We start from the raw sequence: 12,500 nt of genomic DNA on the forward strand, positions 1-12,500 counted from the left end.
TACGGCCATACCAATCTGAGGGCGCTAGAGTGCAACAGGAAGTGAGTTGGCAGTAGTAGGAAGAGAGAGGCTCTTCCATTTTGTAGTTTGGTTTAGTTTTATTAGTTGGTTTGTTTTTTTTTGTTTGTGTTGAGTTTATATTAGTTAGTGTTTTTTTTTTTTTTTAACCCCAAACAGTTTATACTGTTTGGGGTTTCATATAACAAAATGACAGATTTAATGGACAAAGGACACGGACTGTCAAATGGACATGAGATGGGGATCAGAGAATCTGGATATATTGCTGACGAGATGGAAAGGAATATGAATGAAGGGAATGCTGAAAGCAGGAATGAGACTTGGGCAAAGGTGGTTTCAAGGAGAAAACAAGATGGAAAAACCAATGGACAAGACAGAAAAATAGAACTACAAACAACTGAAGGTACTGGAACTAATAATGGAGTTGAAGAAAAAAGAAATGATTTATCTCAACGACAGCAAATGATAAAGAAATTGAGCCACCAAACAAAGTATCAGAGGCAATACAGAAAAGAAGCAACATTAACAATGACTGTAAAAGATATAGAAAACACAACAGTAATAATGATCATTAAATCAGTTGAAGAGAAAGTAGGAAATGGAAAACTGATCGGACTAAGAAGAAAGAATAACAATGAATTTGAAATGACTAAGGAAAGTGAGTTGGACTGTGATTCACTGTTGAATGGAATCATGATTAACGGAAAAGAATGTGAGATAAGGAAACTGTGTGCAACAGAAAGGATGGTATCTTTCTTGAGTCTGCCCAGCTATATAGAAGAAGAGGAAATAATTCAAAAACTGATAGATTGGGGAGTAACTCCCATATTGCCTCTAAGAAGGAGATATCATCCGGGGACAACAGTGGCGGACGGAACACGTTTTCTAAAGGTAAAGCTTCCAAAAGAAGTGACATCTTTGCCATATAATACCAGTTTCATGACTGAAGAAGGAGTGCAGTACTACAGAGTGATTCATGACAACCAATTGAAGACATGCAGGATCTGTGTAAGTGTGTAACATGAGAAAAAGGACTGTCCGCAATTCAAATGTCGAGACTGTTTTGAGCAGGGGCATTATGCGCGGGACTGCAAAGTCCCACGGTGCCAAGGCTGCGACAAAGCAATCATGAGATGCAGATGTGAGATGGAACATGAGGTAAATGAGGACACAAATATGGACGTACAGGAGGTGATGGGAGATACTGCAACTGAGCATTTAAATGATTCACTGCGGCAGACTCAAGGAAAGGAAGATGAACAGGACAATGAGGAAGAGGAGGAAACCAACAAAGATGAGAATGAAGAAAAGAACAAAGATGGAGAACAAGGAATGGAGACGGGAGAAGGAGTAGACAAAGAGGAAATAAATCTGATTAACAAAGACTTTTCTAAGGAAAAGGAAGAAGTGGACACGACTGGGATGGACTATGAAAAAGGTCAAGAAAAGGATGAGGATAAGGGAATGAAGATACTGCCGGAGGTAAGAGAAGTGGAAAATGGGGGGAGGATTCTTGGTTTGGAAAATAAAGGAATAGAAAGACTGAATAGAGGTGTAAAAGCAAGAACAAAAGGTGGAGTAGACATTCAACAGGTTCTTAAAAAGCAGAAAATAAGAAGAGAAGCGCTAAAGGAAAGGAGGAAAAGTGGAAATGGGGGAAGCAAGACATGTTTTCTTTAAAGACAATGAAACTAATTGAGTGGTGGTTATTGGTTTATCCTGTGTTTTCCTTAATGAGTTATCTAAGTATTGTTTCATTGAAGGCTAGAGACTTATCCCGAAGTCTAAAGTTTGAAAGATTGATGTGTCTGACTAAAAAGAGTGATATGTTATGTCTACAAGGAATGAGGAGGGAAGATAAAATAAGTCATGAAATTAGAAAATTGTGGAATGGAGAAATGTATAGTAATTGTGATATAGGAAGAAAAAAAAAAGAGGGGTCGCTATTTTAATAAATGTCAAGAATGAGTGTTTTTTAAATTGCATCTTAAACATTGCAAGGTTTATTAAATGGAGCAGAAGAAACATGGTCAAACAAAAGAAGACAAAAATACAAGTGTGCAATTTTTTTAGGATAAAGATGTGTTTTATTCTAAATGTTCTGTTTTGTTACTATAATATGAAAGATGAAAAATAAGTGTTTGTAAAAAATAGTGTAAAAGGGAATCAATTCCTTGAAATGACATATTTTCATTTTAATGTATTATTGCAAAAATATGATTTTGATTGTTTTTAAAATGTATGTTAATTATTCTTTTAATATTGATTTGAGTCTTTTTTAGAAAAAAACAAGTTAAAAGACTGTTTTAAAAGGAAATAAGACTTTAAAAAAAAAAAAAAAAAAAAAAAAAAAAAGCTATGCCCGATTTCGTCTGATCTCGGAAGCTAAGCAGGTTTGGCCTCGTTAGTACTTGGATGGGAGACCGCCTGGGAATACCAGGTGCTGTAAGCTTTTTGGACATTTTTCACTTAGTATATAATAATTTTGCCAAAAAATAGAGTCAATGCCCGATCTCTGAATATTAGCAGGTTTGCGCCTGGTTAGTACATGGATGGGAGACTGCCTGGGAATACCAGGTGCTTTAATCTTTTTGGAAAATTTCACGAATTATATAATAATCTTTCATTAAAAAAAAAAAAAAAGAGTCAATGCCCGATCTCTGAATCTTAGCAGGTTTAGATCTGGTTAGTACTTTGATGAGAGACTGCCTAGGAATACCAGGTGCTTTAAGCTTTTGGGTTTTCTTTCCTACTTATATAATGTACTGGTGATTAGATTGATCGGTCTTTAAATAGCCCTCTCTTTGCAGCAGCATCTAAAGCGATATCATTGACTTGATTGCAAATAAAAACAGACACTATTTCAACTGAACAGAGATGACATAACTGAATTCAATGATGAACTGCCTTTAACTATCATTTTGCATTATTGAGACACTGTTTTCCAAATGAATGTTGTTCAGTGCTTTGGCGCAATGTATTTTGTTTAAAGCACTATATAAATAAAGGTGATTGATTGATTGATTTAATCTTTTTGGAAAATTTCACGAATTATATAATAATCTTTCATTAAAAAAAAAAAAAGAGTCAATGCCCGATCTCTGAATCTTAGCAGGTTTAGGTCTGGTTAGTACTTTGATGAGAGACTACCTAGGAATACCAGGTGCTTTAAGCATTTGGGTTTTCTTTCCTACTTATATAATGTACTGGCGATTAGATTGGCTGGTCTTTAAATAGCCCTCTCTTTGCAGCAGTCTTCGCTTACGGCCATACCAACCTGGCTATGCCCGATCTCGTCTGATCTCGGAAGCTAAGCAGGTTTGGGCCTGGTTGGTACTTGGATGGGAGACCACCTCGGAATAACAGGTGCTGTAAGCTTTTTGGAAATGTTTCACTTAGTATATAATAATTTTGCCAAAAAATAGAGTCAATGCCCTGATCTCTGAATCTTAGCAGGTTTAGGTCTGGTTAGTACTTGGATGGGAGACCGCCTGGGAATACCAGGTGCTGTAAGCTTTTGGGTTTTCTTTCCTACTTATATAATGTACTGGCGATTAGATTGGCTGGTCTTTAAATAGCCCTCTCTTTGCAGCAGTCTTCGCTTACGGCCATACCAACCTGGCTATGCCCGATCTCGTCTGATCTCAGAAGCTAAGCAGGTTTGGGCCTGGTTAGTACTTGGATGGGAGACCGCCTTGGAATAACAGGTGCTATAATCTTTTTGGAAATGTTTCACTTAGTATATAATAATTTTGCCAAAAAATAGAGTCAATGCCCGATCTCTGTATATTAGCAGGTTTGCGCCTGGTTAGTACATGGATGGGAGACTGCATGGGAATACCAGGTGCTTTAATTTTTTTGGAAAATTACACGAATTATATAATAATCTTTCATGAAAAAAAAAAAAAAAAGTCAATGCCCGATCTCTGAATCTTAGCAGGTTTAGGTCTGGTTAGTACTTTGATGAGAGACTGCCTAGGAATACCAGGTGCTTTAAGCTTTTGGGTTTTTTTTCCTACTTATATAATGTACTGGTGATTAGATTGGTCGGTCTTTAAATAGCCCTCTCTTTGCAGCAGCATCTAAAGCGATTTCATTGACTTGATTGCAAATAAAAACAGACACTATTTTAACTGAACGGAGATGACATAACTGAATTCAGTGATGAACTGCCTTTAACTATCATTTTGCATTATTGAGACACTGTTTTCCAAATGAATGTTGTTCAGTGCTTTGGCGCAATGTATTTTGTTTAAAGCACTATATAAATTAAGGTGATTGATTGATTGATTGATTGATTTAATCTTTTTGGAAAATTTCACGAATTATATAATAATCTTTCATAAAAAAAAAAAAAAAAAGAGTCAATGCCCGATCTCTGAATCTTAGCAGGTTTAGGTCTGGTTAGTACTTGGATGGGAGACCGCTTGGAGATACCAGGTGCTGTAAGCTTTTTGGACATTTTTCACTTAGTATATAATAATTTTGCCAAATAATAGAGTCAATGCCCGATCTCTGAATCTTAGCAGGTTTAGGTCTGGTTAGTACTTTGATGAGAGACTACCTAGGAATACCAGGTGCTTTAAGCTTTTGGGTTTTCTTTCCTACTTATATAATGTACTGGCGATTAGATTGGCTGGTCTTTAAATAGCCCTCTCTTTGCAGCAGTTTTCGCTTACGGCCATACCAACCTGGCTATGCCCCATCTCGTCTGATCTCGGAAGCTAAGCAGGTTTGGGCCTGGTTAGTACTTGGATGGGAGACCGCCTGGGAATACCAGGTGCTGTAAGATTTTTGGACATTTTTCACTTAGTATAAAATATTTTTTCCAAAAAATAGAGTAAATGCCCGATCTCTGAATATTAGCAGGTTTAGGTCTGGTTAGTACTTTGATGAGAGACTGCCTAGGAATACCAGGTGCTTTAAGCTTTTGGGTTTTCTTTCCTACTTATATAATGTACTGGCGATTAGATTGGCTGGTCTTTAAATAGTCCTCTCTTTGCAGCAGTCTTCACTTACGGCCATACCAATCTGAGGGCGCTAGAGTGCAACAGGAAGTGAGTTGGCAGTAGTAGGAAGAGAGAGGCTCTTCCATTTTGTAGTTTGGTTTAGTTTTATTAGTTGGTTTGTTTTTTTGTTTGTGTTGAGTTTATATTAGTTAGTGTTTTTTTTTAACCCCAAACAGTTTATACTGTTTGGGGTTTCATATAACAAAATGACAGATTTAATGGACAAAGGACACGGACTGTCAAATGGACATGAGATGGGGATCAGAGAATCTGGATATATTGCTGACGAGATGGAAAGGAATATGAATGAAGGGAATGCTGAAAGCAGGAATGAGACTTGGGCAAAGGTGGTTTCAAGGAGAAAACAAGATGGAAAAACCAATGGACAAGACAGAAAAATAGAACTACAAACAACTGAAGGTACTGGAACTAATAATGGAGTTGAAGAAAAAAGAAATGATTTATCTCAACGACAGCAAATGATAAAGAAATTGAGCCACCAAACAAAGTATCAGAGGCAATACAGAAAAGAAGCAACATTAACAATGACTGTAAAAGATATAGAAAACACAACAGTAATAATGATCATTAAATCAGTTGAAGAGAAAGTAAGAAATGGAAAACTGATCGGACTAAGAAGAAAGAATAACAGTGAATTTGAAATGACTATGGAAAGTGAGTTGGACTGTGATTCACTGTTGAATGGAATCATGATTAACGGAAAAGAATGTGAGATAAGGAAACTGTGTGCAACAGAAAGGATGGTATCTTTCTTGAGTCTGCCCAGCTATATAAAAGATGAGGAAATCATTCAAAAACTGATAGATTGGGGAGTAACTCCCATATTGCCTCTAAGAAGGAGATATCATCCGGGGACAACAGTGGCGGACGGAACACGTTTTCTAAAGGTAAAGCTTCCAAAAGAAGTGACATCTTTGCCATATAATACCAGTTTCATGACTGAAGAAGGAGTGCAGTACTACAGAGTGATTCATGACAACCAATTGAAGACATGCAGGATCTGTGTAAGTGTGTAACATGAGAAAAAGGACTGTCCGCAATTCAAATGTCGAGACTGTTTTGAGCAGGGGCATTATGCGCGGGACTGCAAAGTCCCACGGTGCCAAGGCTGCGACAAAGCAATCATGAGATGCAGATGTGAGATGGAACATGAGGTAAATGAGGACACAAATATGGACGTACAGGAGGTGATGGGAGATACTGCAACTGAGCATTTAAATGATTCAATGCGGCAGACTCAAGGAAAGGAAGATGAACAGGACAATGAGGAAGAGGAGGAAACCAACAAAGATGAGAATGAAGAAAAGAACAAAGATGGAGAACAAGGAATGGAGACGGGAGAAGGAGTAGACAAAGAGGAAATAAATCTGATTAACAAAGACTTTTCTAAGGAAAAGGAAGAAGTGGACACGACTGGGATGGACTATGAAAAAGGTCAAGAAAAGGATGAGGATAAGGGAATGAAGATACTGCCGGAGGTAAGAGAAGTGGAAAATGGGGGGAGGATTCTTGGTTTGGAAAATAAAGGAATAGAAAGACTGAATAGAGGTGTAAAAGCAAGAACAAAAGGTGGAGTAGACATTCAACAGGTTCTTAAAAAGCAGAAAATAAGAAGAGAAGCGCTAAAGGAAAGGAGGAAAAGTGGAAATGGGGGAAGCAAGACATATTTTCTTTAAAGACAATGAAACTAATTGAGTGGTGGTTATTGGTTTATCCTGTGTTTTCCTTAATGAGTTATCTAAGTATTGTTTCATTGAAGGCTAGAGACTTATCCCGAAGTCTAAAGTTTGAAAGATTGATGTGTCTGACTAAAAAGAGTGATATGTTATGTCTACAAGGAATGAGGAGGGAAGATAAAATAAGTCATGAAATTAGAAAATTGTGGAATAGAGAAATGTATAGTAATTGTGATATAGGAAGAAAAAAAAGAGGGGTCGCTATTTTAATAAATGTCAAGAATGAGTGTTTTTTAAATTGCATCTTAAACATTGCAAGGTTTATTAAATAGAGCAGAAGAAACATGGTCAAACAAAAGAAGACAAAAATACAAGTGTGCAATTTTTTTAGGATAAAGATGTGTTTTATTCTAAATGTTCTGTTTTGTTACTATAATATGAAAGATGAAAAATAAGTGTTTGTAAAAAAATAGTGTAAAAGGGAATCAATTCCTTGAAATGACATATTTTCATTTTAATGTATTATTGCAAAAATATGATTTTGATTGTTTTTAAAATGTATGTTAATTATTCTTTTAATATTGATTTGAGTCTTTTTTAGAAAAAAAAAAGTTAAAAGACTGTTTTAAAAGGAAATAAGACTTTAAATAAAAAAAAAAAAAAAAAAAAAAAAGCTATGCCCGATTTCGTCTGATCTCGGAAGCTAAGCAGGTTTGGCCTCGTTAGTACTTGGATGGGAGACCGCCTGGGAATACCAGGTGCTGTAAGGTTTTTGGACATTTTTCACTTAGTATATAATAATTTTGCCAAAAAATAGAGTCAATGCCCGATCTCTGAATATTAGCAGGTTTGCGCCTGGTTAGTACATGGATGGGAGACTGCCTGGGAATACCAGGTGCTTTAATCTTTTTGGAAAATTTCACGAATTATATAATAATCTTTCATTAAAAAAAAAAAAAAAAAAAAAAAAAAAAAAAAGAGTCAATGCCCGATCTCTGAATCTTAGCAGGTTTAGATCTGGTTAGTACTTTGATGAGAGACTGCCTAGGAATACCAGGTGCTTTAAGCTTTTGGGTTTTCTTTCCTACTTATATAATGTACTGGTGATTAGATTGATCGGTCTTTAAATAGCCCTCTCTTTGCAGCAGCATCTAAAGCGATATCATTGACTTGATTGCAAATAAAAACAGACACTATTTCAACTGAACAGAGATGACATAACTGAATTCAATGATGAACTGCCTTTAACTATCATTTTGCATTATTGAGACACTGTTTTCCAAATGAATGTTGTTCAGTGCTTTGGCGCAATGTATTTTGTTTAAAGCACTATATAAATAAAGGTGATTGATTGATTGATTGATTTAATCTTTTTGAAAAATTTCACGAATTATATAATAATCTTCCATTAAAAAAAAAAAAAGAGTCAATGCCCGATCTCTGAATCTTAGCAGGTTTAGGTCTGGTTAGTACTTGGATGGGAAACCACCTGGGGATACCAGGTGCTGTAAGCTTTTTGGACATTTTTCACTTAGTATATAATAATTTTGCCAAATAATAGAGTCAATGCCCGATCTCTGAATCTTAGCAGGTTTAGATCTGGTTAGTACTTTGATGAGAGACTGCCTAGGAATACCAGGTGCTTTAAGCTTTTGGGTTTTCTTTCCTACTTATATAATGTACTGGCGATTAGATTGGCTGGTCTTTAAATAGCCCTCTCTTTGCAGCAGTCTTCGCTTACGGCCATACCAACCTGGCTATGCCCGATCTCGTCTGATCTCGGAAGCTAAGCAGGTTTGGGCCTGGTTAGTACTTGGATGGGAGACCGCCTGGGAATACCAGGTGCTGTAAGCTTTTTGGACATTTTTCACTTAGTATAAAATATATTTTTCAAAAAATAGAGTAAATGTCCGATCTCTGAATATTAGCAGGTTTGGGCCTGGTTAGTACATCGATGGGAGACTGCCTGGGAATACCAGGTGCTTTAATCTTTTTGGAAAATTTCACGAATTATATAATAATCTTTCATTAAAAAAAAAAAAAAAAAAAAAAAAAAAAAAAAAAAAAAAACAGTCAATGCCCGATCTCTGAATCTTAGCAGGTTTAGGTCTGGTTAGTACTTTGATGAGAGACTGCCTAGGAATACCAGGTGCTTTAAGCTTTTGGGTTTTCTTTCCTACTTATATAATGTACTGGTGATTAGATTGGTCGGTCTTTAAATAGCCCTCTCTTTGCAGCAGTCTTGGCTCACGGTCATACCAACCTGGCTATGCCCCATCTCGTCTGATCTCGGAAGCTAAGCAGATTTGGTCCTGGTTGGTACTTGGATGGGAGACCACCTCGGAATAACAGGTGCTGTAAGCTTTTTGGAAATGTTTCACTTAGTATATAATAATTTTGCCAAAAAATAGAGTCAATGCCCTGATCTCTGAATCTTAGCAGGTTTAGGTCTGGTTAGTACTTGGATGGGAGACCGCCTGGGAATACCAGGTGCTGTAAGCTTTTGGGTTTTCTTTCCTACTTATATAATGTACTGGCGATTAGATTGGCTGGTCTTTAAATAGCCCTCTCTTTGCAGCAGTCTTCGCTTACGGCCATACCAACCTGGCTATGCCCGATCTCGTCTGATCTCGGAAGCTAAGCAGGTTTGGGCCTGGTTAGTACTTGGATGGGAGACAGCCTGGGAATACCAGGTGCTGTAAGCTTTTTGGACATTTTTCACTTAGTATAAAACATATTTTCCAAAAAATAGAGTAAATGTCCGATCTCTGAATATTAGCAGGTTTGGGCCTGGTTAGTACATGGATGGGAGACTGCCTGGGAATACCAGGTGCTTTAATCTTTTTGGAAAATTTCACGAATTATATAATAATCTTTCATAAAAAAAAAAAAAAAAGAGTCAATGCCTGATCTCTGAATCTTAGCAGGTTTAGGTCTGGTTAGTACTTTGATGAGAGACTGCCTAGGAATACCAGGTGCTTTAAGATTTTGGGTTTTCTTTCCTACTTATATAATGTACTGGTGATTAGATTGGTCGGTCTTTAAATAGCCCTCTCTTTGCAGCAGCATCTAAAGCGATATCATTGACTTGATTGCAAATAAAAACAGACACTATTTCAACTGAACAGAGATGACATAACTGAATTCAATGATGAACTGCCTTTAACTATCATTTTGCATTATTGAGACACTGTTTTCCAAATGAATGTTGTTCAGTGCTTTGGCGCAATGTATTTTGTTTAAAGCACTATATAAATAAAAGTGATTGATTGATTGATTTAATCTTTTTGGAAAATTTCACGAATTATATAATAATCTTTCATAAAAAAAAAAAAAAAAGAGTCAATGCCCGATCTCTGAATCTTAGCAGGTTTAGGTCTGGTTAGTACTTGGATGGGAGACCATCTGGGGATACCAGGTGCTGTAAGCTTTTTGGACATTTTTCACTTAGTATATAATAATTTTGCCAAATAATAGAGTCAATGCCCGATCTCTGAATCTTAGCAGGTTTAGATCTGGTTAGTACTTTGATGAGAGACTGCCTAGGAATACCAGGTGCTTTAAGCTTTTGGGTTTTCTTTCCTACTTATATAATGTACTGGTGATTAGATTGGTCGGTCTTTAAATAGCCCTCTCTTTGCAGCAGTCTTAGCTTATGGTCATACCAACCTGGCTATGCCCCATCTCGTCTGATCTCGGAAGCTAAGCAGGTTTGGGCTTGGTTGGTACTTGGATGGGAGACCGCCTCGGAATAACAGGTGCTGTAAGCTTTTTGGAAATGTTTCACTTAGTATATAATAATTTTGCCAAAAAATAGATTCAATGCCCTGATCTCTGAATCTTAGCAGGTTTAGGTCTGGTTAGTACTTGGATGGGAAACCACCTGGGGATACCAGGTGCTGTAAGCTTTTTGGACATTTTTCACTTAGTATATAATAATTTTGCCAAATAATAGAGTCAATGCCCGATCTCTGAATCTTAGCAGGTTTAGATCTGGTTAGTACTTTGATGAGAGACTGCCTAGGAATACCAGGTGCTTTAAGCTTTTGGGTTTTCTTTCCTACTTATATAATGTACTGGCGATTAGATTGGCTGGTCTTTAAATAGCCCTCTCTTTGCAGCAGTCTTCGCTTACGGCCATACCAACCTGGCTATGCCCGATCTCGTCTGATCTCGGAAGCTAAGCAAGTTTGGGCCTGGTTAGTACTTGGATGGGAGACCGCCTGGGAATACCAGGTGCTGTAAGCTTTTTGGACATTTTTCACTTAGTATAAAATATATTTTCCAAAAAATAGAGTAAATGTCCGATCTCTGAATATTAGCAGGTTTGGGCCTGGTTAGTACATCGATGGGAGACTGCCTGGGAATACCAGGTGCTTTAATCTTTTTGGAAAATTTCACGAATTATATAATAATCTTTCATTAAAAAAAAAAAAAAGAAAAAAACAGTCAATGCCCGATCTCTGAATCTTAGCAGGTTTAGGTCTGGTTAGTACTTTGATGAGAGACTGCCTAGGAATACCAGGTGCTTTAAGCTTTTGGGTTTTCTTTCCTACTTATATAATGTACTGGTGATTAGATTGGTCGGTCTTTAAATAGCCCTCTCTTTGCAGCAGTCTTGGCTCACGGTCATACCAACCTGGCTATGCCCCATCTCGTCTGATCTCGGAAGCTAAGCAGATTTGGGCCTGGTTGGTACTTGGATGGGAGACCACCTCGGAATAACAGGTGCTGTAAGCTTTTTGGAAATGTTTCACTTAGTATATAATAATTTTGCCAAAAAATAGAGTCAATGCCCTGATCTCTGAATCTTAGCAGGTTTAGGTCTGGTTAGTACTTGGATGGGAGACCGCCTGGGAATACCAGGTGCTGTAAGCTTTTTGGAAATTTTTCACAAAGTTTATAATAATTTTGCCAAATAATAGAGTCAATGCCCGATCTCTGAATCTTAGCAGGTTTAGGTCTGGTTAGTACTTTGATGAGAGACTGCCTAGGAATACCAGGTGCTTTAAGCTTTTGGGTTTTCTTTCCTACTTATATAATGTACTGGCGATTAGATTGGCTGGTCTTTAAATAGCCCTCTCTTTAAAGCAGTCTTCGCTTACGGCCATACCAACCTGGCTATGCCCGATCTCGTCTGATCTCGGAAGCTAAGCAGGTTTGGGCCTGGTTAGTACTTGGATGGGAGACCGCCTGGGAATACCAGGTGCTGTAAGCTTTTTGGACATTTTTCACTTAGTATAAAACATATTTTCCAAAAAATAGAGTAAATGTCCGATCTCTGAATATTAGCAGGTTTGGGCCTGGTTAGTACATGGATGGGAGACTGCCTGGGAATACCAGGTGCTTTAATCTTTTTGGAAAATTTCACGAATTATATAATAATCTTTCATAAAAAAAAAAAAAAAAAAAAAAAAAAAGAGTCAATGCCTGATCTCTGAATCTTAGCAGGTTTAGGTCTGGTTAGTACTTTGATGAGAGACTGCCTAGGAATACCAGGTGCTTTAAGCTTTTGGGTTTTCTTTCCTACTTATATAATGTACTGGTGATTAGATTGGTCGGTCTTTAAATAGCCCTCTCTTTGCAACAGCATCTAAAGCGATATCATTGACTTGATTGCAAATAAAAACAGACACTATTTCAACTGAACAGAGATGACATAACTGAATTCAATGATGAACTGCCTTTAACTATCATTTTGCATTATTGAGACACTGTTTTCCAAATGAATGTTGTTCAGTGCTTTGGCGCAATGTATTTTGTTTAAAGCACTATA

General features: G+C 37.2%; 1 protein-coding gene, 7 non-coding genes and 3 pseudogenes across 8 annotated transcripts in view; all 11 read left to right on the forward strand.

Annotated features, from left to right (window-relative positions):
* Window positions 1–6,526, forward strand: part of LOC113095629 (myb-like protein X) — a gene marked incomplete at its 3' end in the record, with an annotated part of 17,071 nt that extends 10,545 nt beyond the window's left edge. The window contains exons 5-6 of the mRNA XM_026261037.1: window positions 1,207–1,500; window positions 6,233–6,526. Of these exons, the coding sequence (XP_026116822.1) occupies window positions 1,207–1,500; window positions 6,233–6,526 (588 nt within the window). The remainder of the gene's footprint in view (window positions 1–1,206; window positions 1,501–6,232) is intronic.
* LOC113095664 (5S ribosomal RNA) lies at window positions 3,278–3,396 on the forward strand. Its single transcript, XR_003288384.1, has one exon. It is a non-coding gene; the product is annotated as a 5S ribosomal RNA (ribosomal RNA).
* Window positions 3,619–3,737, forward strand: LOC113095675 (5S ribosomal RNA). Its single transcript, XR_003288395.1, has one exon. It is a non-coding gene; the product is annotated as a 5S ribosomal RNA (ribosomal RNA).
* LOC113095669 (5S ribosomal RNA) lies at window positions 4,692–4,810 on the forward strand. Its single transcript, XR_003288389.1, has one exon. It is a non-coding gene; the product is annotated as a 5S ribosomal RNA (ribosomal RNA).
* Window positions 6,527–8,459: 1,933 nt separating the features above from the next.
* On the forward strand, window positions 8,460–8,578 carry LOC113095636 (5S ribosomal RNA). The gene has a single exon (XR_003288367.1). It is a non-coding gene; the product is annotated as a 5S ribosomal RNA (ribosomal RNA).
* Window positions 8,579–8,969: 391 nt separating this feature from the next.
* LOC113095643 (uncharacterized) lies at window positions 8,970–9,088 on the forward strand (annotated as a pseudogene).
* Window positions 9,089–9,310: 222 nt separating this feature from the next.
* Window positions 9,311–9,429, forward strand: LOC113095662 (5S ribosomal RNA). The gene has a single exon (XR_003288382.1). It is a non-coding gene; the product is annotated as a 5S ribosomal RNA (ribosomal RNA).
* Window positions 9,430–10,375: 946 nt separating this feature from the next.
* On the forward strand, window positions 10,376–10,494 carry LOC113095690 (uncharacterized; annotated as a pseudogene).
* Window positions 10,495–10,853: 359 nt separating this feature from the next.
* Window positions 10,854–10,972, forward strand: LOC113095659 (5S ribosomal RNA). The gene has a single exon (XR_003288379.1). It is a non-coding gene; the product is annotated as a 5S ribosomal RNA (ribosomal RNA).
* A 373-nt stretch (window positions 10,973–11,345) lies between these two features.
* On the forward strand, window positions 11,346–11,464 carry LOC113095632 (uncharacterized; annotated as a pseudogene).
* Window positions 11,465–11,823: 359 nt separating this feature from the next.
* Window positions 11,824–11,942, forward strand: LOC113095647 (5S ribosomal RNA). The gene has a single exon (XR_003288368.1). It is a non-coding gene; the product is annotated as a 5S ribosomal RNA (ribosomal RNA).
* Window positions 11,943–12,500: the final 558 nt, after the last annotated feature.

The sequence above is a fragment of the Carassius auratus genome, unplaced genomic scaffold (assembly GCF_003368295.1).
Source record: "Carassius auratus strain Wakin unplaced genomic scaffold, ASM336829v1 scaf_tig00215760, whole genome shotgun sequence".
NCBI classification, from domain to species: domain Eukaryota; kingdom Metazoa; phylum Chordata; class Actinopteri; order Cypriniformes; family Cyprinidae; genus Carassius; species Carassius auratus.